The following is a 27,504-nucleotide window of genomic DNA, read 5'->3' as shown; positions in this document are numbered from 1 at the left end:
ACTCAGCCCTGATTATTTTTATAGCAAGCGCCATCTTGCATCACCCGTATTCCTTCGCCCCTAGGACCTCTCTACATGCCACACATGTAAAAGACCCTTCATTCCTCTTCAGCCCTTGGTTATGAGGGTGAAAAAAGCCCAGAGGATTAAACAGGTTTAGAGGGTGATCTGGGAGCAGAGATCAAAACCCTGGGCCCAAACAACTCCAAACTTTGGGAGTTATTTGAAACTCAGACACTGCGGGTTCAGACCATGGTTAGTTGGCTGGTGCCAATATCTCCTCCTGCTGTGCCTAGAGTAACACCCCCACTAAAAATCACTCCGGGCTCGCTGGGAGAACCAAGAGATGACTAGACCTCTGTTTGTGGCTTTGATGTCAACCCCGCTCTCAGGTCCTGGTCCCTTGCACGATACGATGGCGTGAGGTTGTTTCCAGCTGTGATGTCTCACTTGGTGCCTGGCAGGCCCGGCCCTCGCAGAGCCTGTACTGAGCAGCGACGGCCTCTGAGGTTCTGATCATGGCAGAAGGCGCCTTTCAAACCCTTTGCCCCTGTAACTGACATCTGATCCCCACTCCCCACCCCTTACAAAACATCACTGTGACTAGATGTTTCTTTAGCTCAAGGGGAGTTTCTGCTGTTGTGAGGATAGGATCCCCATACAGGATACCCTATATATACTGCGTCTCCCCCTCTCTGCTCCTCTGGCACTCATTTCTCAGTGGCTGCTTCTGCTTGCCGCTCCCTTGGTCCCTTTTTCCCCACAGCGAACCCAATAACAGCAGAGACCAAAGGAGCCTTCCCAACCTGCATGATCAGGTGAGGCCAGAGCCAGCCCACCTGCCCCTAGTGGTGAAGCAAGGTCCTAGCACGGGCACCAGGGGATGCCGTTGCCTCCCACCCGTTCCACTGTAACTTTCTCCTTGTGTCTTCTGCCAGTGACGACGACATTGTGTTTGAAGACTTCGCCCGACAGAGACTGAAGGGCATGAAAGACGACAAGGAGGAAGATGAGGAGGGGACAAACTCGCCGCAGCTGAACGACAGATAAACGGGATTCTTTTAACCAGTTTTGTTTGTTTCCAGTAACACCTCTGCATTAGGCTTCTTATATTTTGTATGATTTTTTTTTTCTACATGTACCGGGAGCCTATGGATCACCCAGCTGGTGACGGCAATTATAACCTTACAGCTGTGCCATATTTATCACCATGCATCTAGCTACCTAGGCTGAAGTCTCGTCAGCTGTCTCGAGAACGAACACAGGGTGGTGGGCCAGATCCCGAGGGGGGTTGCAGCAAGCCGGTGTCACCGACGCTCAGCACCCCTTAGGATTTGGCCCCCTCTAGTCCCTGGCTCTGTTTTCACTCTGGAGCAGCTGCTCTCAGCCCTTTCGTATGATCTGCATCTTTTATGCATTTTGTATAATCCAGACAAGACAAATCTTTGTTACGGGGGTGGGAGGAAGGGGTGGGGTGGACAACGCGTGTGAAAGGGGTTTATTTTCTAGGCACATTGGTTTCACTGCAGATGGGACAGTGGGTGAAGTGGGCACAATGCTACACCCTGGCTGGAGAACAGTTGTGACGCCGATCAGCTGACCACACTGAGTCCCGGGCTGTGACCCGCCCTCCCTGCGGTTCACAGCCTATTGGCAAAGCCTGCAGATCTATGCACAGCCCATCTGGGCCAAGAGCCTTGCCGACCCTTAGCACAGAGCCCACGCCCCAACCTCAGCACTGCTGGGCCCCAGCCCCTGTCCCTCATCTTGCTGGCTGATGGCAAGGATCTCCCTCGCTCGAGGGCAACTAGACTTCCCAGTGTGGGTCCCACGCTGGCCCTGCTTTGACCCCTGTACCCGCACCAGGATCCTAGCCCCCCACAGGGTCTTGCAGGAAGTGGTGGAGGACTGGCTGGGCCAGGGTGCTCCTGCTGGCCACTCAGGGAGGCTGTGCAGAGCCTCCTGTTAGCTGCAGGCAGTGCTGGACAAGGGTTCCTGCCTGAGGAAGCATCCCCTTACGTGATCCCTGCCAGTTCCACTCAGCTCCTACAGAGTCAGGAGAAAGGGGCCGCTAGGGGATCGACCCCAGTATCTTAGTTTCTTCTGCAACACACTGTCCCCCTAGTCCGGCGTGTTTAGAGGAGGGATGACGAGAAGCGGCTTTTGTGTCTGTCATCGGAGAGAGAGACAGTCACCAGCAGTTCAGACACATGTGCTGAGAGTGCTGGCTCCCAGGGTGGAGACCGTAGGGTTGGGGAACCGCTGCTCTGGGATCTGCTGTCTGTCTCCCATTCTGCACCTTGCGTGCCGTGCCATGGACTTGGGCTGCTCGTGATTGCAAGCTGCAGCCGTTCCGAGTGAGTTCCGATGCCTGCTGGCGCATGGGAGGCAGTGGGCACCAGCCGGCCCAGCCTCAGCCTGGCAAAGTGGCACTGTTGCTCTTTAAGGACAGGACTGGCTGCATTTGGACACTGCCAGGCAGTGAGAGGTTCTGTGGCAGCCGAGAGGGGCAAGCTGCAGGAGGCAGGAATCAGTCAGTCAGGCTGATAGTCTATGGCGACTGCTCAATCCGTTAACACAGGGACACACGTGCCTCACTGTGAACACAGCCACCTGCTCTCCTGCCAGCCGGAGCGCACGGCTGTGCGTAGACCAGGCCGTGCGCTGTCCCACGCTGTTCCGTACCCCACAGGCCTGGCGTGTGGCTGGGGGGCTGTGAAGCGCTGGGATCCCTCGGGTTAAGGGAGGAAGGTGTGAGTGGCAATTTCCGGGCCTAGGCGTGATGAGAGAAACAGGCAGGATGCTAGTCCCAGTCCCTTCCATCGCGGGAGCAAGGGAATGGTCCTAGGGTGAGGCATTAGGAGATAACTGCCTACTAGGCTTTGCCTTTGTAGTTCCTCCATAAAGGCTATGGACGAGGTTGTTTGAATCGTAAGGGACCAATCCTGGAGGCCATGCCGAGGCAAAACGCTCTGCGGCCTGTATGAGTTTTGGCTGGGTTTGGCCTCTACGACGAGTCCCCACAGAGTGGCTGGAACAGGGTGGTGAGCTGCACATTTGGTGTTTGCATTTATTCTGTTGGAGGCAAACTCTGCTTTGGGCCCCCATCAGCTTCACGGCCGCACACACGCCTGACCCTAGGAATGCAGGAGAGAAAAATCCTGGAGAGGTCAGTGGTGTTTGATTTGCAGGGCCAATGGGATTGGACAAGGCTGATCCTGTGACTGAAGATAACATTTTGAAGCCAAAGTATCGTTGAGTCTTGGAAACCCGTAACGTTTTTATCTTCTGTGCCAGGACTGCATGTATATCACACACACACACACACACACGCACGCCTGTTAGGAGACTGAGGACTCAGACAACCTCCATCTCCATGCTCTGTGCTGAAGGAACCTGTTCTGCAGCTCCTGCTGCCCACTACTGATTTTCTCTCTCCTTTCCACACAATGGACAAAAATCATCCCTGGTGCAACTCCAGTGACTTCTTTGGGCTTCCCTCAGGGCTAGATTTGGTCCATCTTTGCTCCCCTCTCTTCCTCTGCCCTCGAGGATTATTTAACTGTCTAAATGATTTGAGAGCTGGGTTAGAGGAAAGATGCCTCTTGGGATGAAGTTCTCTTCTGGTGAGCTGCATTCATGCAGGATCTTCTGGGCGCATGAGAAACCATCTTCTCCTGTCAACCCCCAGAGAACCCAGGGTGAGTGCGCTCCACCTGATATATTCTCCATGCCTATTCTGGGTACCCCGAGGCCTGCTGATACTGGTGTTTGCAATGTTGTGGCTGTGTTGGTCCCAGAATATGAGAGCGACAAGCTGGGTGAGGGAATAGCCTTTATGGGGGGTGGAAGAGCCAAGCTTTTGAACTCCACGGAGCTCTTCTCCAGGTCTGGGGCTGGTACTCAGGGGGTCACAGCTCAGTGCAAGCTGGGACAGGTTGTTAAGCATAAGGGAGTAACATGTTGCCAGAGACCAGTTACAGTGAAGTGGGAAATTAACACCTCCGCAATCGAAGGACAAAGGCTGGTTAGTAGGTTACAAATTGTAACACACCATAAAACCAGGACCATGCTTTTTGGTGTCTAGCAACGTTCTCAGTTTAAGTTCCCAGGCTCATCTTTTGAAGGCATCGTGAAGGTTTCCTTTGAGGAGCGGGAGTGAGAGAGACGATACAGAGCAATCGTGTTGTGAGAAGTGTTCGCCGTGGTGATGGGGTGTTTTGGTCTCATCATTTTGCTGTGTGAGTTCATTCAACAGTCTGGTTTCACCCACATAGTTATTGTTGGGGCATTTGCTGTAATGGGTCATGTACATCACATGTTGTGATAGGCACATGTAGGGCCCATGTGTCTTGAAAGGCAGGTTGGGGAGAGTGCTGGTCATTGTAGCAGCGGAGAGATGTCTGCAGGTTTCACATCTGTTGTTCTGGCAAAGTCTGGTGCTGCTTTGAGTTGATGTCTTGCTTTTGTGGATGAGGTTTGCAGGTTTGGAGGGTTGTCTGAAGACCAGAAGAGTGGGCTCAGGAAAGACTGAAATGCTGGGTCTCTTTAGAGTGGAGATGAGTAAGAGAGGGCATGAGGAAGGCATACAAAATAATGGGCTGGAGAAAGGAAATCAGCTGCTCTTATTTACCCTTTCACAACACAAGGACAAGGGGGCACTCTGTGAAACTGAACCCGATTATAACTGATTCCTTACACACACCACAGAAAAACTTGTGGAACTCACTATCACAGGACATCCAGGCACAGAGTAGAGTAGGGTTTAAAAGAGGATCTGACAGTCAGATGTGACAACAGCCACAATTTCAGGAGAGGGGATAAAAATTATATTTTTAGAAGGGATCAAAACCTGCAGGCTTCAGGCATTAGCCCACTACTAACTGGTGCAGTGGGCGGGGGCAGGATAGGAAGACATTTCCCCTATGGCAAGAATATTCTATCCAGTGGGAAGCTCCTTGCACCTATCTTGGAAACAATGGTGAAGACAGGACCCTGAGCTAGTTGTCTGACCCATTGGCTGATTGCTGCCAGGTGGTCACTCCCTCACAGGCAGAGCCCAGGAGGACTGTAGAATGGAGGCAGTGGCTGGGAATGTCACTGACTGTCAGGTGGGGCTCAGGACGTTCTGTTGACTCTGGTTCGAATCCAGCACTGGCTAAGATCTCGCAGGGAAGCACATATAGTAACGGCAGCCTTGCGCGACGGTTCATTTGGGCACGCGCTAGTTTGGGGGAGGGGTGGGGAGTAGCCAAGGAAAAGTCTCCCATTTAGTAAATGCTGAGCAACACCTCAGAGCCATACCTAACGGGGTAGGGAGGGGGAGGCGGCCATGTGTGCCCTGGGGATAGGGAAGTTATGAGTGGTTGAGACAGGGAGCAGCGTGCCAAAGAGAGGTGGAGTCAGCATGGTGTCTAGGTCGGGGTCGGGGGGCTACTTTGACAGCTGCCTGTCACCTGCTTTCCCAGCTATTCGCCTCTCTTCTGGTCCATCGGCAAGTTTGTTTTACCAGCTTAGGCTCCCTTAAACTCAGTGGGTCGGAGGCCATAGGTGCTGGAACTGGGAGTGCTGGGGGGTGCGGCAGCACCCTGTGACTTGAAGTGGATTCCATTACGTACAGGATTTACAGCTTGGTTCAGCGGCTCTCAGCACCCCGCTCAGATGCTGATCTCATTTGCTCCAGAATAGCACCATTGACCCCCCAACAGCGCTGCTGCAGAGATCACCAGCATAACTCAGCTCAGCATTATGCTGTGTGGGCTAAAGTCATTCCTGGTGGAATTGCATTGTACCAAGCGGAGTGACCCCAGGGATTAATGTGCCCCAGTGAAAATTCCCTAGGGCCTGAGCCAAAGTCCATTGAAACTAATGGGCGACTCATTCAGACTCCGCTCGACTTTAGAGGACTTTGGATCAGGCCATTAACAGTGTGTCACTTCCACCACCAGGTGTGTGAAATTTCCCTGCCAACAATGTGCTGGATTTGGGGCAACTGCATGTGCCAGTGGGTAATTTACCCCAGTTACAGGCGCTCTCCCAGCCAGCTGTGCTCGCTAGCTTGGCCAGTGGTCCTGGCTCTGGCTAGGCCCAGCAACGTTTCAAGGCTTGCCAGTTGGACGTTAAGCTCTGTAGCGTTACACCCAGTGAAAGCAGTAACAATCCATCCTCTGGGAGAAAAAAATAACCCAGACAACGGTGGGTGAGGAGATCATGTATAGTCAGACAGCGCCTTCTGTCCCATCCCCAACACACTCATTGAGACAGTAGCGATCTCACCGATGAGTTAGTTCTATTCAATAACGATCTTTGCCCTTATTCATTACTCACCTGCATTCAGCATGAACGTTTGGAGACCGCGCATTGACCATTCGATCTGTATATACGCACGTCGGGCGCGCTAGAGAGAGACAGAGAGAAAACCAACCATTGTTATTTTTAGGTAACCTGACTGGGCAATGTGGTACTTTTTGTAAGGTGGTTACTTTGTACTGTTCATTGAGAACTTGCTTCTTCGGTTTCTCCCCTGTATCTGTGACGTTTCTGTGTTCTGTCAAATAAATTATTCTAGTTTATTAAACTCAGAGAAGAAACCACAGCCCTGCCGTGTCTGAGGCTTTGTTTTGTAGTTTAAGGGTGGTTGGGTTCACGTAGTATTGTGTCCTGGGAGCCGCAGATGAAGCCATTAGGGGCAAATGCTGATGTGGTTACACTGGTGTAAAGCTGAAAGAACCCCATTCCGTGATTCCGAATGTGATGGGTTGGGTCACAGAAACCCCCCGGGACTGCCACTCGATGTGCTGGGACTACCTCTGAGCCCGTTTTCTCCGCCAGCTTGGGACTTCAGTGCCCTGCCTGGTTGTGCCAGACACGCCCGTCTGCTCCAACGCAGACCCAGGTCTGAACCACGTCCCCCACAAGCTGCAGGCTTAACTGAAAACAGTTTAAGAAGTGTTCCTGTCTCCCGCACTCAGATACCCAGCTCCCAATGGGGTCAAAACCCCAAATAAATCCGTTTTACCCTGTATAAAGCTTATACAGGGTAAACTCCAGGGAGGAGGAGAAGACAAGCCGGGGTGAGGCCTAGGGGAAGGGGCTGGAATTGGGGCATACCCCCTCCAGCCCCCTGCATGAGCACCCCCTGACACCAGCCCACCTTAACCCCTGCACCCCCCCCAGCCCCGTGAGCCCCTGCCCTGACCCTGCACTCCCCTCACACCTCCTCAGCACCCCCACTCACGGATTGTCTGTGGTGCCTGGGAGCAGTGACAGCAGGACTTGTCAGTGCTGGCTGCCACGCCCCCTGCCAGTGGGAATGCCCAGAAACTACCTCCCTGCACTCTAGGGAAGGGGCGCAGCCCAGTTTTGGGGGAAAGGGGCAGTTGTGGGGCAAGTCTGGGTGCGATGGGGGAGCTGGTGGTGACCCCGTGTGGGGGGTGTAGGAGAAGCAGGGTGTTAAGGTGGGGGTTGGTGTGGCAGGGGGCAGAGGGAGGGAGGGAGGGAGGGAGGGGAGAGTCTGGGTTGAAGGTGGGGGTTGGCTGGGGGTGTGTGTGTGTAGAAGGGGGGTAGTAGAAGAGAGGGAGGTGACAGCCCTGGGGTGAAAGTGTGTAGGCAGTGGGCATAGCAGGGAGACTGAGGAGAGCCTTTGTTAGGGGGTTAGTTGTGTGGGATGGGGACAGTAGGAGGGATGGGAGGAGAGCCCAGGTGTGAAGATTGGGGTAGGAACTTGAGGCTGGATTGTGGTAGCCTTTGTGGTAAAGTGTGTGTGTTTCAGTGGCCATTTCTCCCGGAGTGGTGTGCTGCGGCTCACTCCTCCTTGCCCCCCTCCTGCCTGCAAGCCTGATCCAACTGACCAGCGGTGGGGGGGGGAAGAGGAACGTAGCACGCTGAGGAAAGAGGCGGGGGAGAGGCCTCATCCCTGCCTCTTCTCCTCCTCCTCCCCCTGGACTCAGAGCGGCGCGCTGCGGCTCCCTCCTCCCCCCGGCAAGACGCACGTAGCACGCTGGGGAAAGGGGTGGGGTGGGGCAGGGCAGGAGCCGGGCTGCTGGCAGAGGCTGGCACGGAGCCGCAGCAGCCCGCAGCATCACGCTCTGACCCCACGGGGGGCGCGGAGGAGAGCGCGCCGGGGCCCCTTTCGACTGTGGGCCCGGCCCCATGGCATCGCCCCTGGTTTCAGGGAGTACAGGACCCGACCCCCTGGACTCTGCCCTGCGCTGTCTGGCCTGGGAGATTGGGGGGCAGCAGGGCCCGAGGGCCAGGCAGAGGCACCCCCAGCACCGTGACAAACCGATTCAGAGAGACAATGCAGGCCCTGCCTCTTTCCCTGCAGCCACAGGGCACCCGGCTGGAAGGGGGTGGTAACGGGCTCTGGGGCAAGGTGCTGCAGACACTGGGGAGCAGGAGATTGTGACTTTTCCTACAGCTCCAGACCTCCCAAGAAGGTACAGCCCACGGTAAGGCTGGTGTATACACCACCCATCTGGCCATGTCTCCCTCGGCCATTTGGCTTCTTCTCCATCATGCTCCTCCATGCTCAGCTCAGGTTTTTTCTCACTGCCTTGGAGAGAGGAGGGAGCCGCTATCTGCCAGCACATCCCCTCATGGGACAGGAACTCCTCCGTTTGCTCAGGCTTTCACGCCTGACTGAGTGGGGCTGACACAAACAGGCATTGCTGGACTGGCCCAGTCCTGAGGTTCCTGCAGCCGACACCCGTCGCTGAACCACAGACACCAGGTGCGCCAGAGGCAGGTGTAAGAGCCCTGCAGTAGCAGCTCTGGGTTAATCTGCCCCAATCTCCCTCCCAGAGCTTGCACCCCTCACTCCTGCACCCCAAGCCCCTGCCTCAGCCCAGAACCTGCACCCCCTCCTGCACCCCAACCCCCTGCCCGGTGAAAGTGAGTGAGGTGGGGGAGAGTGAATGAGGAAGGGAGGGAGCGGGGAATGGAGTGAGTGGGGCGGGGACTCGGGGAAGGGGCGGGATAGATACTGGGTTGATCTTAAATTCAAAGTGATCTTGTGCGTAAAAAGGTTGAAGACCACTGTAGACTACTTTTAGTTTATAAAGCGGTGCTAAGCCCAACTCTCCTCTACAGCTATGAGACTTGGGTTACTATAGAAAACATCTGAAAAACCTGGAACGCTAGCACCAGCACTTTCTTGGGAAGATCCTCAACAAAGTGGGAGGATCATCGCACTAATGTCAGTGTCCTCCCAGAGGCCAACATCTTCAGTGTTGAGGCTGATTATCCAGCACTAACTGAGGTGGAGCGGGCACTGTGCACACATGCCTGATGTACGCTTACCAAAACAACGGCTGTACACCCAACTCACCAAAGGAGAAAGGAACTGGGGAGGCCAAAAGAAACACTTTAAAGACACTCTCAAGATAAACATCAAGAGATGTGGCATCGACACCACACACTGGGAGGCAGCAGCCCACGATACGGATAATGGCGAAGCTTTGTCAGAGAGGGAACGTCCATTTGTGAGGAAAATTGCCTTGCTCTGGTCACAGAAAAATGCCAGAAAAGAAAGGAAAGACAACAGTCACGCAGCAATCGCGGCCCAACTCTGTCATCCAACACCACCTGCAATGTCTGCCAACGAGCCTGTGGCTCAAAGATCGGACTTCTCAGTCACCAAAGGACTCATGAAAAATAAAACCTGTGAGACCATCCTTGACTCATAGACTTTAATGTCAGAAGGGACCATTATGATCTTCTAGTCCAACCTCCTGCACAACACAGGCCACAGAATCTCACCCACCCACTCCTGTAACAACCCCCTGACCTATGCCTGAACTATTGAAGTCCTCAACTTGTGGTTTAAAGACTTCAAGGTGCAGAGAATCCTCCAGCAAGTGACCCGTGCCCCACGCTGCAGAGAAAGGCGAAAAACTCCCAGGGCCTCTGCCAATCTGTCCTGGAGGAAAATTCCTTCTTCACCCCAAATATGGCAATCAGCTAAACCCTGAGCATGTGGGTAAGACTCACCAGCCAGACACCCAGGAAAGAATTCTCCGTAGTAATTCAGATCCCACCCCATCTAACATCCCATCACAGGCCATTGGGCATTTTTACCGCTAATAGTCAAAGATCAATTAATTGCCAAAATTAGGCTATCCCATCATACCATCCCCTCCATACACTTATCAAGCTTAGTCTTGAAGCCAGATATGTCTTTTGCCCCCACTGCTTCCCTGGGGAGGCTGTTCCAGAACTTCACTCCTCTGACGGTTAGAAACCTTCGTCTAATTTCAGTCTAAACTTCCTAATGGCTAGTTTATATCCATTTGTTCTTGTGTCTACATTGGTACTGAGCTTAAATAATTCCTCTCCCTCCCTGGTATTTATCCCTCTGATATATTTATAGAGAACAATCATATCTCCCCTCAGCCTTCTTTTGGTTAGGCTAAACAAACCAAGCTCTTTGAGTCTCCTTTAATAAGGATCGATGGAAAACAGCCTGTCAAACTAAGCTGCTCTCTTTTTTGTTATGAGATTACAAGTTGGTTGATAAAGATAACAGCGGTGACATAATATACTTTGACTTCTTTAAGGCATTTAACTTAGTGCCGCACATTTTAATTAAAAAACTAGAAAGGTATCAAATTAACATGGCACACAAGTGGATTAAAAGCTGTCTGATGGGTCTCAACATGTAATTGCGAAGGGGGAATTTTCATTGAGCGGGTGTGTTTCTACTGGTCCTGCAGGGATCAGTTCGCGGCTCTATGCTAGCTAATACTTTTATCAATGACTTGGAAGAAAACAAAATCATCACTGATAAAGTTTGCAGATGACACAGAAGTTGGGGAGAGACAAATAATGAAGAGGACAGGTCCCTAATACAGACTGATCTGGAGCGCTCGGGAAGCTGGGCATAAGAAAATATGCATTTTAATATAGTTAAATATAAATGTATACATCTGAGAACAAAACGTGCAAGCCATACTTACGGATGGGGGACTCTCCTGGGCAGCAGTGACTCTGAAAAAGATTTGGGGGTCATGGTGGATAATCATCTGAACATGAGGTCCCAGGGTGACACTGTGGCCAAAGGAGCTAATGTGATCCTGGGAGGCATAAACAAGGGAATCAAGTAGGGGTAGAGAGGTTGTTTTACCTCTGAGTTTGGCCCTGGTGCGACCGCTGCAGGAATCCTGTGTCCAGTGCTGGTGCTCACAATTCAAGAAGGATGTTGATAAGTTGGAGAGGGTTCAGAGAAGAGCCACAAGACTGATTAAAGGATTGGAAAACCAGCCTTATAGTAACAGACTCAAAGAGCTCAATCTATTTAGCTGAACCAGAGAAGGTTAAGGGATGACTTGATTACTGCCTGGTAAGTAGGTACACAGGGAACAAATATTTAATAATCAGCTCTTCAGTCTAGCAGACAAAGGCCTAACACGATCCAATGGCTAGAAGTTGAAACTAGACATGTTCAGACTGGAAATAAGGTGCACATTTTTAATGATGAGAGATCATTTTTAATGATTTTTAAATCAAGATCAGATTTCTTCTAAAAGCTCTGCTCTAGGAATTAGTTTGATGCAGGTCTCTGGCCAGTGCTTCACAGGAGATCAGACTACATGATCACAATGGTCCCTTCTGGCCTTGGAATCAGTGTATGCCCTCTACTAGTACCCACATTTTCAATATATACACAATACTGTGCGGGGTGTGTCTGGAGTGCCAGCTAAAGCTTAATCCCCTGGACTCTATCCCTCCCCATCACCCCAAACACAATCGTGTATGTGTACTCAGTACCACAAGCCAAGCAGGGAGGCAGTGATGTTGCAAAGGACAGGTGCCAACTGCTGCTGAAAGAAACCAAGGACAGGCCATGATCCCATGGGAGCAGAGTTACACACAGCAGGAGGAAAGCAAAGACTGGCTGGAGACAAACATGCTTAAGAGCTGACACAAAAAGAGCAGAAGCAGCTGAGACCTAGGCCAAAATGGAACTGAAGTGATGCCCAGGACCTCTGAACAGGAGTGAATTCTTGTCCCCTGTGAATCTAGCTACCTTGCTCTCCCCCTGCTCACATTCACTTTCTTCATCGAGACTTTCAGCAGCCACCTCCTTTGCATGGCCTGACTGTAACACAGCACTTTGTGACGCACACACACTACACAAAACCCTGCAGTTAAACATAAGCCAAACTTCAACAGCATATTGTCACGTGTATTTGTTACAATTCACCCTGACGTCCTCTATCATAAGCCCTGGGCCTACAATTGGAGCCTGTATGCTCACAAGGTGTTCCATTGAAGTCAATGGGGCACTGCTCAGACATACGTGGCTGCAGGGTTTAGGCATTTGAGTGTAAGATATTTGGGGCAGGGATTTTGTCTGTAAAGCATTACGTGCAACTACTAACTAGCCTCCAATTCCATTCTGTGTTTAAGAGCCTAAACGATCAGACACTTATCCTGATGAAAAGTGCTATGCATGAGCTACGAGGTATTATCCACACTTTCTTGGCCTTAGTTGCACAAGAGAGGTCAAAACGCCCTTCAAAATTAAGCTGGGTGTATTAGTGTTGAAAGGCTGCTGTCTACATCACAGGAGCCATAAGCGTGGATTGCCTGGTGCACTACAGTTTCATCAGTGGAACTAGTCTCATGGTATTAAAACTACTGAAACGTTGCTGTCTTAGGGCAGGTCTTCACTACAGGGGGGTCGGGGGGGGGGGGGTCGATTTAAGATACGCAAATTCAGCTATGCGAATAGTGTAGCTGAATTCGACGTATCGGAGCCGACTTACCCCGCTGTGAGGATGGCGGCAAAAATCGACCTCCGTGGCTCCCCGTCGACGGCGCTTACTCCCACCTCCACTGGTGGAGTAAGAGCGTCGATTCGGGGATCGATTGTCGCGTCCCGACGAGACGCGATAATTCGATCCCCGAGAGATCGATTTCTATCCGCTGATTCAGGCGGGTAGTGTAGACCTAGCCTTAGGTTGCAGATTTTCCCCGGCGGTGGGGGAAGCCAGCTCACAGCAGCTTTGAGAAGCAGTAAGTGACACAGGCCACATGAGGGCAGTCTGAGGGGGATGCAAGAACTAAAAAAGGAAAAATGGTGACAAATGAAATAGATGTTTAAAATTCTTACTGTTTTAAATAATCCAAAGTGTAAAACTTATTCTGAACAATGATCTTCAGTCTAGAGTGTCCCTTATACACAGGGTTACACGTGCAAGGGCAGCAGATTTCAGAGTGTAAATACAGAAAAAAATCAATCAGTCTGAGTTTTCATAACAGGAAGACAGATCAACTGTTCTTGTGAGACTCTGCCCAGTCCCAGACATGCAGGGAGCCATCACTTGCTGCTGATAACAACATTCTTGGTTTCCACGGATGCCAAGCATGTGTTGTAACCAGGGGAAAGTCACCGCCGGTGTCCATGCCACTGAAGATATGTCCTTTGTGACTAAACAGCGGCTCTGCTTCTCCACCAGACACAGGCCAGTTCCGTGTGTCATAGATGTGAACGGTCCCATTGAAGCCTTTGTTTAAAGAATAAAAAAAGAATGTCAGACTATAGAAATGGGCGACTGTTCGGCTTGGTCCAGGAGCCCTAACTTCCACTTGCCCTGCAGGACGAGCTCCACTCAGGAACACTACGCTCCAGTTCACACATTCCATCCGGGCAGGACAGGTGGGATTGAACAGACTACAGCCCTGGAGTCAGAGACCCCAGGTATTTATTCACCACTGTAAAGAATATTTATACCATCCCTGTTGAGACAAGACCTCATACTCATAGTGTCCCAACAGGAACACTACCTGGTATCCTAAATCTGTGTATATGTACATGGTTGGCACTGTTGAACAGGCAGCATTTACCAACAGCTTCCACACAGTTATCAGAGGGAATTTATGTTCTAACTAGAGGAGTCATAGGGCTGGTCTACACTGGGGGGTGGGGGGAGATCGATCCAAGATACGCAACTTCAGATATGCGATACGGCGGGTAGCAAAGACATACCCAAATACAATAGGGTGACAGCTATTGGCATATACTACAGCATAGAATCATAGAAATGTAGGGCTGGAAGGGGCTGTGACGTTGTGCAGTCTATAGTTTTATAAAAACATGATAATAAGTGAATATAATGCAACTGGGATATGCTTCGTGCAAAAGGTCTCTTGTAAGGTATCATTACAAAGCTCATAATCTACTGAGTGTGATCATCCTATTTATAGAAATGTACCACTCTTGTATCTAAAACTAGAAATATAAAACAACTCTGAGGGCCTATTGCAATTATGCAAAGTGTGGGCCATTAATGATGGTTTGGAATCTTGATGACTCCCATTAACCAGGACCATTGTCTGCAGATGGCTGTGTTTACCTGTTAGTCTTCCTGTATATGTGTGTGCTGGCAAGTGGGTAATGAAGTCTTGCAGTGACATGTGATCATGTCACCTGAACTGGAATCCATCTTTAACCTGGTGCTTTTCCAGTGGGGGGGGGGGGGGGGGGGGGGGAGGGGAGGGGGTGGAAACCCAGAGGGACAAAGGGTTCCCGCCTTATGCAAAAGATATATAAAGGGTGGAAGAGAACAAAGGGAGAGAGGAGCCATCATGAAGAATCCCCTAGCTATCACCTGAGCTGGAACAAGAGTTGTACCAGGGGAAAGAATTGTGCCCAGGCCTGGAAGGTGTCCAGTCTGAGAAAAAACTTACTGAGGCATCTCTGAGGGTGGATTATCTGTATTCAGTTTGATTAGGCATAGATTTGCGCATTTTATTTTATTTTGCTTGGTGACTTACTTTGTTCTGTCTGTTACTACTTGGAACCACTTAAATCCTACTGTCTGTATTTAATAAAATCACTTTTTATTTAGTAATTTACTCAGAGTATGTATTAATACCTGGGGGAGCAAACAACTGTGGATATCTCTCTATCAGTGTTATAGAGGATGAACAATTTAAGAGTTTGCCCTGCATAAGCTTTATGCAGGGTAAAACGGATTTATCTGGGTTTAGACCCCATTGGGAGTTGAGCATCTGAGTGCTAGAGACAAGCACACTTCTGTGAGCTGTTTTCAGGTAAACTTGCAGCTTTGGGGCAAGTGATTCAGACCCTGGGTCTGTGTTGGAGCAGACGGGAGTGTCTGGCTCAGCAAGACAGGGTGCTGGAGTCTTGAGCTGGCAGGGAAAACAGGAGCAGAGGTAGTCTTTGCACATCGGGTGGCAGCTCCCAAGGGGGTTTCTGTGATCAACCCGTCACAGGGACCTCAATCGGTCATCTAATCCAGTCCCCACCACTCAGGCAGGACTAAGTCATAACTAGACCATCCCTGACAGGTGATTGTCCAACCTGCTCTTAAAAAACCTCCAATGACGGAGATTCCTCAACCTCCCTAAGCAATTTTTTTTGCAATGCTTAACTACTCTGACAAGTAGGAAGTTTTTTCCTAATGTCTCACCTAAACTGTCCTTGCTGCAATTTAAGCCCATTGCTTCTTGTCCTATCCTCAGAGGTTAAGAACAATTCTTCTCCCTCCTCCTTGTAACAACCATTTATGTATTTGAAAACTGTTATGTCCCCCCTCAGTCTTCTCCAGACTAAACAAACCCAGTTTATTCAATCCTATTTACTTCAGACCATTTCTCCAGTTTGTTCACATCATTTTGAATTATCCTAGCCTCCAAAGCACTTGCAACCCAAGCCAGGGCTTGGTATCATCCGCAAACTAAATCATTGATGAAGATACTGAACAGAACCAGACTCAGGTCCAATGCCTATGATGACTACTACTACGAGACAGTATCTAAAGCTTTAGTAAAGTTAAGATATACCACAACTACAACTTCCCCTCCATCCACAAGGCTTGTTACCCTGCCAAAGAAAGCTATCAGGTTGGTTTGACATGATTTGTTCTTGACAAATCCAAGTTCACGGTTACCTATCACCTTATTACCTTCTAGGTGTTTGCAAATTGACTGCTGGATTAATTGCTCCATTCTCTTTGTGGGTACTGAAGTTAAGCTGACTGGTTTGTAACTCCCTGCTTGGTGAGTGCTGACTGATGCTACAGCAATGTGCAAGAGCAATCTGTGGACCCTGAGATGAATTCAGGTCAGCGTAGAGCATTGATGGAGCTGGGGAGGGATGGAGAAGAGGTCTTTATTATTTCACCTTGGGCCTGATTCTCAGTAACTGGAGACCCAACTTGCACTTATGCATTTGCTCAAGCAGTAACTGCACACACTAACCAGGGATCTACACGCACACCGGAGTTAAGCGCATGCACAAAAGCAGGTGCCGGCCTGGGGCTGCACTCCGAGCCAGTGCATGTGACTGTATTTGGAGGAAGCTGCACCCACTTGCCATCTTGTCCCAGGCTCTGTGCCAAACCCCACCCTGCTGTAACTCCACTGAAGTCTATGGGGTTACACCAGGGCTGAGTCTGGTCCATCACATTTTGTCGTCATTTTAGCTCTCTGGGAGATGAAACACACAGCTTATCTCCACGCTAAGCTAGGGATCCTAGGGATCGTGGTCCTAGGGATCAGCAGTCACATGATCTCCCTCCAAACTGACAAGCCATACTATAACACACAGCATCATGGGTACATAGATCGCCATGGGACCAGGCTTTCAGTGCAGACTCAGTCAGTTCTGAAAACACATGGCAAACAAATCCCCACCTCCCGAGAGTTACCTGAAACGGCGAGGCATCCGTCCAGAACAGGAGCCCAGGAGACGCACAGGAACTCCGCGCTTTGGCTGGCAGCAGAAACTTTGCACCTGGCTGATTTCAGAGGCTTTGGGATATTTCTCAAGTCTGTTAGTGTGAGCTGTCCTCCGGACGAGAGGCGGGCTATGGCGGGTGCATTCACATCAGAGCCCTGCAGACCAGAACTGACACCCATGCACCACTGCTCCCCACTGAGTGCCGAAGGAACGGATGTATCGCCCAGGGGACTCTGCGGCTGTCGAACATCCGCCAGACACAGCTGGCCCTTCACGCAGCAGGCCAGCAAAGTATTACAGTCCAGGAATTCCAGGCCGCTGACCTCATCGCTGATACTAGAGGCTAAGAGAGGAGGAAGAAAACCTCAGACTCCACAGGATGCTCAGCTACAACTGCTAGGTTCAGAAATTGCAGGGGTGACAAACAGATCAAACACAGGGTTAAACACACTCCTTTCTGTGGAAGCAGACTTGGAAGCTGCTTTAGAAAGAGGAAGGGTCAGTTTTCGGGCAGGGAGCTGGCGTATGCCCTAGGTCTACAACGGTACAGCCTCAAATGCTAAGGGCCACATTCTGCTCTTGCTGGGGGGAGTTGACCCCTGGGCAGAGGATGTGCGCAGGTGAATCTACTGCAACACAAGGGTAGTCCCAAACCCAAATCCCCCACTCATCAAACTGCATATGAGTAAGGCTACAAGACCTTCATGACACCGGGGAGCCCCGCAGCAGCCCAGTCTCCGTGGGCAGCAGGAGACCCTCCTACAGCTGACCAGCTGCCACGGAGGGGGAGGGGTGGGGTGAAGGGGAACAAACCCTGCAGCTCCCACCAGTGGGGACCCCTGAGCTGTCCAAGGGACCCCCTGCAGTTGCTCAGCTGCTGCAGCCAGCCAGCTAGCCCCTCCCCCCCGCGGCAGAGGGACCCCGGAGGTGCTTAGCTGACGCAGGTGGTGGTGCCCTCTTCCCCACCCCCACTCCCATCCCCAGCTCCCAGCCACTGGACAACAGGGTCCCTGCAGCTCCCGCCAGGGATATTTTTAGTAAAAGTCAGGGACAGGTCACGGCTTCTGTAAACTTTTGTTCATTGCCTGTGACCTGTCCCTGACTTTTACTAAAAATATCCATGACAAAACCATAGCCTTACACATGAGCCCCCAAGCTATATCTCGTCCTCACCACGAAGAGCTCCGCTACTGACAGAAAAGCAGCACGTTGGTATGGTATCACGGAGACACAAACGCACAACGCCAGCTACTTTTCACTATAGACGTGCACTTCCCAATGCCCCCTCAGTACAACCAGCCCCAGCTGCTGACATCTGAAAGCCACTGGGACTGGTAATACAAGTGTTGTCCCTCGGGTGTTGGATCTGTTGGGAGTGAAAACTTATTTAGGCTTGACAGAAGCCTGCTGTGGATTTTAAGAGACTGTTCTGATAGCGTTTAACACAGAAAGCATAAGGAGAACTGTGTATGTGTAGAAATTACAGAGTAATCCTGTTTGTGAGGACAAGATAAAGTAACTAAAAAGCTAGAAAAGACCAGTGTGAACTAACACTAACCCTGTACTGATGGGAGAGGAGAGTTAACTGTGGTGAGATTTTCCTGATGAGCTTCCCACTGGTGAGTAACTGAGCACTACTTGCTAAATGTTTTGCCTTAAAAGATATTATGTAGACCCATCTTCTGAGTAAGTGAATATCAGTCCAACAGGACTGGGAACCCTGATCCTGGAATGTGGAATTATCCAGGCTTTGGACAGAGTTAGGGTAACATTTACAGAAGGGGCTAAGATCCACTGACTTTCAATAAGATTTAAGTTCCTAAATCACTATGGCCCCTGTGCAGCAGAGTTCAAAAGTGCCAACAGACAGGTCATTCTAAGAGAACGTTGCACTGTGGGATTGCAGCTGGGGGACTGCTCATACTGGTACAGGAGTATGTTCATGCCGTCACTGTGCCAGCAGAATTTTACCAACTGAGAGCTTGTGTCACTCTGAAAGGGGGAATAACTATGCTGGAAGAAATGGAGGATTTTGTCAGTAGGAGGAAAAAATAAGTGTGGACATGCACCAGGCTGTGCTCAAAAAAGGGGAGTTTTGCTGGTACAATTTTCTAGCATAAACCACAGCCTAGGAGTCTCTGAAAACAGTCCGCTTGGTCTACAGCACAGGCTCACAAACCTGGGTTCATGGCATTGCAACCACCATCCGTTCTTCATGGCTAGGTAAGAGGAGGATGCCAAAGCTATGTTCTACTGCGACATGGGGTCACCGTGAAGAAAACTTTCTGTAAGTGCCTAAAGGACTCAGGTGCCTAAGTCTCATTGGGATTTAGGCGCTTTTGAAAATCTTCCCCTGAAAACCACTGGTTTAAAGAGTGTACTGCTTAGGTAGTCTATTGTGAAATCTCCCTCCACCCCCAGCCCCAGCTTTATAAAGGCAAACAAGACCAGGTTTCTCTTTAAATACCTGCTGTGTAGATGTTTTTCTTTGATTCAATCTCTGTAATTTGGACATTGTTGACTCTTGAGCCATGAAGGACACAGGGGGTTCTGGCCAAAGTGGTTGCAATTTTAGCCCAAGGTTTCTTGCTGTCATTTCCCGTAGGGATGGTACTTACAGATTTAACAACATCTATTTGAAAGAGATAAATAATGAGCTATAACAGGGCAAATACTGAATTAGTTACATTTTTGAACTGTTTTGTGAAGCTGTATTACAATTCAACCCACAATTGATATTTTAAATCCTCTTCCAAGGGCACAAATACCTTTCACAACACTTGGTAAAATGGTCTATTTAGAAATCTAGATAACCCAATTTAAAAGTGTTAAGCAGGTCGCTTGTTTTCAGCAAGTGACAGAATAAATAAAATAACTGCAATAAATACTTAGCACTTCTCTTTCATGGACTTCACAGTGCTTTACAAAGTGGGGGTCCCCATCTGACAGATGGGAAACTGAGGCACAGAGCAGTGATGTGATTTGCAAAGGGTCAGAGCGTAGAGCCCTTGTTCATACTGCTGAAAACTCCTGCTTAGGAGAGTGATGCCAATGAAGCGAATGGGACAACTCCTGTGAGCATCTGCTTGCAAACAAGACTAAGGGATTTACAATCCATCCCAAAGCGAGTCAAAGGCAGTAAGGAAACAGATCTGAGGTGTCCTAACTTCCAGTCTGACTGGGCTGGGCTCCCGCCCTAGTGACAGCAGAGCAGACACCAGTGGTTAAAAACATGACATTGTCCTTTCAGCTAAACATCTCCGAGGCCAGAGGCAGTGCAGGGGATTTGGCCATGTGACTAGTAACACTGAGTGAAGATCAACTAAATGCATCCACAGACACGTGCTGAAAATGGACTCCAGGACCTGTAACCTGCATGGTGTAGCAGAAGCTTCCCAACAATGGAAAGCTCAGATGGTGGGTCAGAGCCGGCGAACTGTGGCTCTCTACACAACAATTTCACATTGACATACAGGACAAAATTTCCAGGGACTAGTGATTTTGGGCGCTCAATCTGAGACACCTTAAAGAGGCCCAATTCTCAGAGATGCCGCTCACCCGCTCTTCCAGAGGGTCTCCGTTTGGGCTCCCGTAACACCCAGCCATTTTTGAGAGTTTAGGCCATAGAGCCTTTTTTGTCCTCCATAATTGCAGGGCACTTCAATAAGAAACGTTAACACTCTGCCCTTCTTTAGCACCTTCCATCCAGGAGCCTCCAAGTGCTCCACAACTAGGAGAGGATTAATTCACACGACCCCCCCCGCCTCCTGTGTAGTAGGGAAGCTCTAACCCTCTTGGGTAGCAAGGCTGAGCAAGTTGCCAATGGTACTTTATACGTCAACCGTGCTGCAGGAGGACTATGCAGAGAGGAGCTGGCGGCAGACTGTCTACCTACCAATTTAAACTTGTGTAACAGCTGCTCAGACATGCACTCACCAGTGTCCTCCGCTGCCAACTGCCACACCTGCAGGGAACTATCTGGCGGGCCACTTGTTACCAGCAAGCTGTGAAAACAAGGAAACCGGATGCAAGCTCTTCATTAATGGAAAGTGGCCTTTCCCCTCAGGACTGGTACATGCTGGTGTTGACAGGCATGTCTGTTCTCTCTATTTCCTCCCATTATGCCCAGGGTTCAGGCTCAGTTTCTCCCACCCTGCACCTGGGGCATTAAGCTACGCTATGGCCGCCTGCATTTGGGGACCTCGCAGGAGTCTGCCTGGTTCCCCCTGTAGTTAGAGCAGCCCCAGGGAGGCAAACACTGAGGAAGGGAGACTAGCAGAGGGATGTGTGCGCATGGGGTGGGGAATCTGCTGAAGAGGTGGCGTGAACTGGTAACAGAAGTTGGCTGTTTGCATGGCCCTCAAATGGCCATGAGAAAGTCCTTGCAGAGCCTCCAGTATTCTCCTTGGCAGGAACACTCCGGCCCAAGAGAGGTGAGATAAGGTATAGCAGACGGTGCCAGTTGCTCAGGTCCCAATGGCTCTCCAAGGACTTAACAGACACCAAGGGCTGCTTTGCCTTTTCATTCCTGCCCTGCTTTAATGTCAGCAATTGAGTCTCTGCCGCCAACACTAGACTGGGCAAAGCACTGGGAATATCCAGGGAATGATCTGTGGGAGCTTGGGGAGAGGAGAGGGAAAGGGGAGAGAGAGCCTCCCCAGGTCAGTGAAGGAGGCTGTTTGCAGGAGCTGCCTCCTAAAAATTCCACCACCAGGGCAGACCTTTCAGTGGTTTCCCACCAGGAGGGGGAGCTGCTAACACTGCCTCTTCTCTACAGCCGCTCCCTTTCTGCTGGCTCCTCTGATCTCCCCTCCCCTGCATGACACAGGACAGCAAGAGTAGAGCGGCCAGCTGCCCCAGGCACCCCACAACACAAGCTTGAGCACTTCTGTACTGGGGAGGCAGGGGAAGGAGATATCCCAGCGGGTGAGATACCTAAGGCACCTCTCCTGGGCGAGGCCATGTAGAAAACTCCCAGAGAGGGAGGACCGCCGGAGGAAGAGAAAGAGGTGGGCCAATGGAATGCACAGGGGACTATACACAGGAGCACATGGGGGAGGGGCCAGGAGAGGCATCACCACATCAGAAAGTGCGGGGGGGGGGGGAAGAGATGGTGAATTGAGGCAACAGCAAGTGAGAGAAGAAATTGACCTGGCACTGAAGGGAGAAGGAAGAAGCCAGAGCCCTTTCCGCTAGGGGATTTTCACATACGTTCCTGTCTTACTGGACCTCCCTTGGCAGATAGCCTGGCTGAGTGTTTAGGGGGTGGGGAGGGCTCTTTAGAGCCCTTGTTACATTCATTTTGCTGGCCAGCTATGTTAAAAGCTGGCAAGTCTTGTGAGGTGGCTCAAACTGGACAGGGAATGGGGAGTTTTCATCGAACAAAACAAATCCAACACATCCATTCAACAGGAACCAGAAAGTCCCCATCTACATACCTAGTGTTTGGCACATGCCGCAGGCTGTACACAGGGCGGTCGGAAAATCCACCACGTTCCACCTTGAAATCTCTCTCGGGACACAAACCCTACAAACCAGAAGCAGACAGATGCTGTTCTTTAGCACATAATGCCGCTAAGTTCAACATTCCTTCACTCTTTCAAGGTAACTGGGCAGCAAGTCAAGGTCTGTAAGGGCTGAAGTCCTCAGGTACAGTTAATACTGTCAATTTATGCAGTGTTTTTTATCTGGGGGGATCCCAAAGCACTTTGAAAACAAACTGATATGCAGGGAGAGTTTCCGCACCCTGCTCTGGGGAGAAGCCAAGCACATGCCCATTGCACAGTTTGAGACAAGACACAAGGAACACTATATCCAATACAACGGCAGAGGATGACCAGAGCGGAGGTGTGGCCAAGCCCCAGGGTTTAACATTCCTGCTCCTGGAGTCATTGGAGGTTCCAAGGCATTTCTCACTAGCAGCCATGACTTTGGATTTACAACTCACCTAAAAGACAGGAACTCCAACAGCAGAGTTCCCTGTTCCCGCACGCTGGGGCACTGGCCAGTGGGGAGCATGCCACCCAGTAACAAAGCACCGTTTTCTGCAGCACTGGGAAGCTCGTCCATTTAAGTACTAACTTAGTCTGCTTCCACTTTGCCTGGGTGATCAGCGGAGACCACAGCACAAGATGGTACAGGAGGTACCAATACAAAAACGTTTGCAAGGGGGGTACTATGGTGTTTGTTATAAGTGCAGGGAGATGCCAAGGGTTCCTTCAGAAACCCAAGGGTGCGAATCTGAAACACTGCCAGATCACAAAAGTTTCTGTTCTGGGGGTGGGGATGAGAGTCAGTCAGAACTGAGCAGAGCTTCTCAAATGAAGACATAGGGAGCAAACTGGCAGTGTGGTCTGATGGACAGAGCACTGGATTGGAACTCAGGAGATGTGGATTCATTTCCCTACTTGCCACTTGCCTGCTGGGTAACCTGAGACCAGTGGCTTTGCTTCTCTGTGCCTCAGTTTCCCTCTCTGTAAAATGAAGACAATGAAACTGATGTCAGACGTAGAGTGCTTTGAGATCTACAGAGAAAAGTGCTAGAAGAGCTAGTGTTCTTATTCTGCATGAGGTTTTGCATGCAGGGAGTCTGCAGGATTGGGCACTTAGTGAGGTAGATGAGTTGAGTTCAAATATGACTGCAAACGGATTTAAACTAGCTGAGTAAAGAAAGTAACAAGCAAAGCAGCCCAGGAGTCTGCACGAACTAACTCCAGAGCAGCTGGTGTCCGCACATTCATCCACACTGCCCTGCGATAGGAACAACCTCCTAAAACTAAGGGTACGTCCAGACTACCCGCCAAATCGGCGGGTAGTAATCGATCTATCAGGGATCGTCTAGATGCAATATATCAATCCCCGAACCGCGCTCCCGTTGATTCCAGAACTCCACCAGGGCGAGTGGCAGTAGCGGAGTCGACAGGGGAGCCACGGCCGTCGATCCCGCGCCGTGAGGACCCGAGGTAAGTCGAAATAAGATACACAATTTCAGCTACGGAAATCCGTAGCTGAAGTCGACGCATCTTACATCGACACTCCCCCCCCCCCCCCCCGTGTAGACCTGCCCTAATTCACCAAGCCACTTCTCTCTCCTCATTCAATTCCTCCTGAAAACTTACCCCAGCCCTACGACAAGTCAGTCCACACTCACAACCACAACAGCATACTCAGATGGAAACGTCAAGATGCATCCATGCCTTCACTGAGTGATCTTAATGTATCTCTTGTTCTACCTTGTGTCAAGTATCAGGGGGTAGCCGTGTTAGTCTGTATCTACAAAAACAACAAGGAGTCTGGTGGCACCTTAAAGACTAACAGATTTATTTGGGCATAAGCTTTCGTGAGTAAAAACCTCACTTGCATCCGAAGAAGTGAGGTTTTTACTCATGAAAGCTTATGCCCAAATAAATCTGTTAGTCTTTAAGGTGCCACCAGACTCCTTGTTGTTTTTGTTCTACCTTGTGTATCTAACCAGGTCATGTCTACATGCAGCCTATAAATTCTTCAGGGGGTGGACCCTGTCTTTTTGCGGGTTTCTGTAAAATGCCTGCTGGCTGCACACATTTGGGGGAGATAAAGAATTTGAAATGAATACCACACTTAGTCACCATCACCTGCTTCTCTTTCACATACAGTTTTTGAGGCAACAGGAGCTGGAGAATTTCATTTCTTCTGGAGTTCTCGTATCCCGCTACACAGACACCTAGAATTACAAAAGAAACAATCAGGAGAGGAGTTCAGGATGAGCCTGCTCATTCACTAGGAACAATTTTCTGAAGGGAATTTAAGGATTAGGGTGTTCGCTGTACTGTGGGAAATCTGTCTCAAATCACAACGTGCTGCCATTGGATCAATTTACCCCTCTCCTCTACATCTGCAGGAGACTCACCCTTCTAAGCCGTTTCTTCCTTCTACTTTGGTATTTTTTACCCCAACAAACTTCTCCTTCATTGTTTTCCCATTCCATTTTACTCTCCACAGGATCACACCACTGTCTCAGCTACAGCACATAGTATTTGCCCAGAGGCAACAACTGGAGTTGCTGACACAGACCTAATAAATTTCACTCAACTAATCCTGCTGGATGAGGTGCTATGTGCAGGAATCCCAGGGGTGAAAGGTCACAGTAATGTAATGTAGGAGAAGCACCACCATACAGCAGCATTCCCAATCCCCTTCAGCAGCCGAGGACTGAACTAGTGTCTGGGCACCTGTACATAATGCTTCCCCAGCAGAAGGAGCTTGACAAGGATCCTATCCCTCTCTACTGCTGCTCCTGTTAAGGCCACTGGGAGGGTGTTGCGAACACAAGCAGCACTAGAAGCACAATTTTCTTAGAATGAGGGAAGGTTGCAGAAACAATAAAGGCTTTTATGGCAACAGCACCTTTGGTTAACCAAAACACTAGACTCCAGACCTTGGCCAGTTTCCTGCTCCCTCAAAAAGTTCTGGACTGTGGGGTATGTATACAGAACATTTCAACTAGCGGCCAGTGATTAAAAAACAGCTCACAGGAACATAGAAACTGCCACACTGGAACAGATGAGCAGTCCATCTAGCCCAGTATGCTGTCTCTGACAGTGGCCAGAACCAAATGCTTCAAATAAAAGTATGAGAACTTTTCAACTGCAAATGTATAATAATCTACCTGAACATAGGCCTCCTCCTGATCTCTAATAGTGATTGGCTTAGACCCTGAAGCACAATGCTTAAATACCTGCCAAATTTTTGTAATTAATTAGAACACTGAATATGCCTGAAGCGCCTGATCTACCTTCTCTAGAGAGCATTCATTATTTTAATACACTTTTATCATGTCCCCACGGAGCAAAAAATAAAAAAACAAAAACAAGCGGGCGGCGGAGCAAAACAAAAAAAACTGCCGGAGCACAGGAAAAACTGAGAACCCACCGGCAGCTCCACACCCCGCCCCCGACCAGCTGGCCTCTGCTCCGTCTCCACCTCCCCCCTCGGGGACGGAGGAGGGCAGCACGCAGAGCCCCCCCCCGCCAGAGGGACCTGCCAGGGAGCCAGGTGAGTCCCAGGCAGTGCTAGCCTTACCTGGAGCGGCTCCCAGGGAGCATCCAGCAGGCAGGTCCTGTCCCTCTGGCTCCTAAGGTTGCTCAGGTCGGGTCGGGGGGGGTGGGGTGTCGAGAGGCTCGCTGCCGGCGCCTACAAGCCCCCCCGCCCCTGCAGCACACAGTGGAGACCTCCTCGCCGTCTCTGTGCGTGCCTGGGGAGTGGGGCTGCAGCACTCTGCAGGCTCCTGCTGGCCGGCCTGCAGGCAGGCGCTAGGAGTTCAGCTGAGCTGCCTCAGGGCCCAGGAAGAAGAGGTGAGCGGCGCTGGCAGTGCCAGCTTGCGTCGTCCACCAGACGGTCCCCCGATATCGGGACAAAGTGCGTCCTGACCAATGTAAGGTCGGGACGTGGGACAAGGCCCCTAAAATCGGGACTGTCCCGATAAAATTGGGACGTCTGGTCACCCTAGATCTGAAAGTGTGTACCTTCCACTAACAGAAGCTGGTCCAACAAAAAATATTATTCACCCAACTTGTCTCACTCCAGATTAATTAGCAGATGGCCCATCCAAAATCTTTCCATGGAATCTTCTGGAAATATATGCTGTATTTGCCAGTGCTGTACCTATTTCTGTGGACTGACAAGAGTTCATCTCTCCAGGGCTGTTAAACGGGCCACTTTCACCAGCACTAAATTCACCCAGAAATAAATACGGGAGCCACTGAGTTCTGAAAACAGCTACTAATTTTGCCAAGCAAACACAAGTGAAATGACTCACTTTTTTCTCCTATCCATTCAATGACTCTTGTTGGCTCTTGGAGCTCAAACACATGCAAATCATTATATCTGAAAGCAAAAAAAAAAAAAGCATTAGAACTGGAACAATTTGTATAGTGGGGGTGCTAAGAGCCATTGAACCAATATGTAAATCCAGTACATGATAGAAACCACTTCAAACCAGAGGGTGCAGCAGCACCCCCAGCACCTATGCATTAGACCAGCCCACAGAGAAGGCAATTTCTCTCACAGGCAAGTCTTTAATTCCATGGGTTATGGATGGTGCTGATAACGATCGTTGCTTATCTCTGCTTCCCGTCTGTAGCGCTCAACGCGCCATACCACCGAGGTCAGTATCATTGGCCCCGTTATTCACATGGGGAAACTGAGGCACGGAGCAGTGAAGTGACTTGCTTAAGGCCAGTGTGGCCCGGACCCTGACCCCGCACCTGGCCCGCACCGGGCAGGTTGCTCTGGGGGCGGGGGCAATGGGTAGTCCCCTCCCGCTCCCGGAGACGGCGCGTGACCCGACCGGGGCTGACGTGCGAACGGGGGCTCGAGCCCCGGGCCGGGGGAGGGGGGGGCAGGGCCCGGCCGGGATCTCGGGGCACTCACAGCCGCAAGGACTCCAGCAGCCAATCCTCCGCAGACTCCTCCGCCATCCCGAGGCAGGCGCGCACCGCCCAACGGCCACAGGGTCACATGACCCCTCCCCTCCACGTGACCGACTTTTCCAGGGCGGCAGCGACGCCAGTCACGTGATAATCCAACACGTGACGCGTCTTGGACCCCAGGATTCCTTCTCTGGCGAGGACGTCCCGTGACAGAGGAGTTCTACCCCCTCCTGCTGCATGTGGGGGGGCTACCGGCTCCTCCTTCGGCGGGCCGCCCCGAGCGCGCCCACTGCGGCTGCGCAGCCGCCGCCACGCCCAGGCTCCTTCCACTCCCCCGATCTCAGCCGCGAGGACGGGGTCTGCGCGGGCTTCCGCCACTCTACGCAT

The 27,504-nt window shown here is 50.7% G+C and overlaps 2 protein-coding genes across 11 annotated transcripts in view; one reads left to right on the top strand and one right to left on the bottom strand.

Moving 5' to 3' along the window:
• The window catches only part of LOC101952224 (beta-arrestin-1), a 173,398-nt gene extending 166,803 nt beyond the window's left edge, over window positions 1-6,595 (top strand). For 3 of the 6 annotated variants that reach the window (XM_065596405.1, XM_065596403.1, XM_065596396.1), the window contains 2 exons: window positions 393-509; window positions 939-6,595. In XM_065596405.1, coding sequence (XP_065452477.1) covers window positions 393-509; window positions 939-1,050 — 229 coding nt within the window. In that variant the 3' untranslated portion in view covers window positions 1,051-6,595. The remainder of the gene's footprint in view (window positions 1-392; window positions 510-938) is intronic. The other 3 variants (XM_065596424.1, XM_065596420.1, XM_065596413.1) reach the window with 2 other exon arrangements.
• On the bottom strand, window positions 6,264-27,504 carry WDR73 (WD repeat domain 73). 5 transcript variants are annotated; one of them, XM_065596437.1, is made up of 9 exons: window positions 27,119-27,504; window positions 26,505-26,572; window positions 24,322-24,410; window positions 22,147-22,235; window positions 20,645-20,712; window positions 19,176-19,340; window positions 16,677-17,051; window positions 15,933-16,113; window positions 13,095-13,508 (listed from the first exon to the last, which is right to left on the bottom strand). In XM_065596437.1, exons 1-9 carry the CDS (start codon window positions 27,163-27,165, stop codon window positions 13,481-13,483), a joined length of 1,110 nt encoding a protein of 369 aa, XP_065452509.1. In that variant the 5' UTR covers window positions 27,166-27,504; the 3' UTR covers window positions 13,095-13,480. The 5 variants fall into 5 exon arrangements, with proteins under 5 accessions (XP_065452522.1, XP_065452509.1, XP_005292259.2 ...); XM_065596450.1 differs by lacking the exons at window positions 13,095-13,508; window positions 15,933-16,113 and adding an exon at window positions 6,264-6,397; XM_005292202.5 differs by lacking the exon at window positions 15,933-16,113.

The sequence above is a fragment of the Chrysemys picta genome, chromosome 1 (assembly GCF_011386835.1).
Source record: "Chrysemys picta bellii isolate R12L10 chromosome 1, ASM1138683v2, whole genome shotgun sequence".
In the NCBI taxonomy this organism is placed as follows: Eukaryota; Metazoa; Chordata; order Testudines; family Emydidae; genus Chrysemys; species Chrysemys picta.
This window is presented reverse-complemented; position numbering and strand designations above follow the sequence as displayed.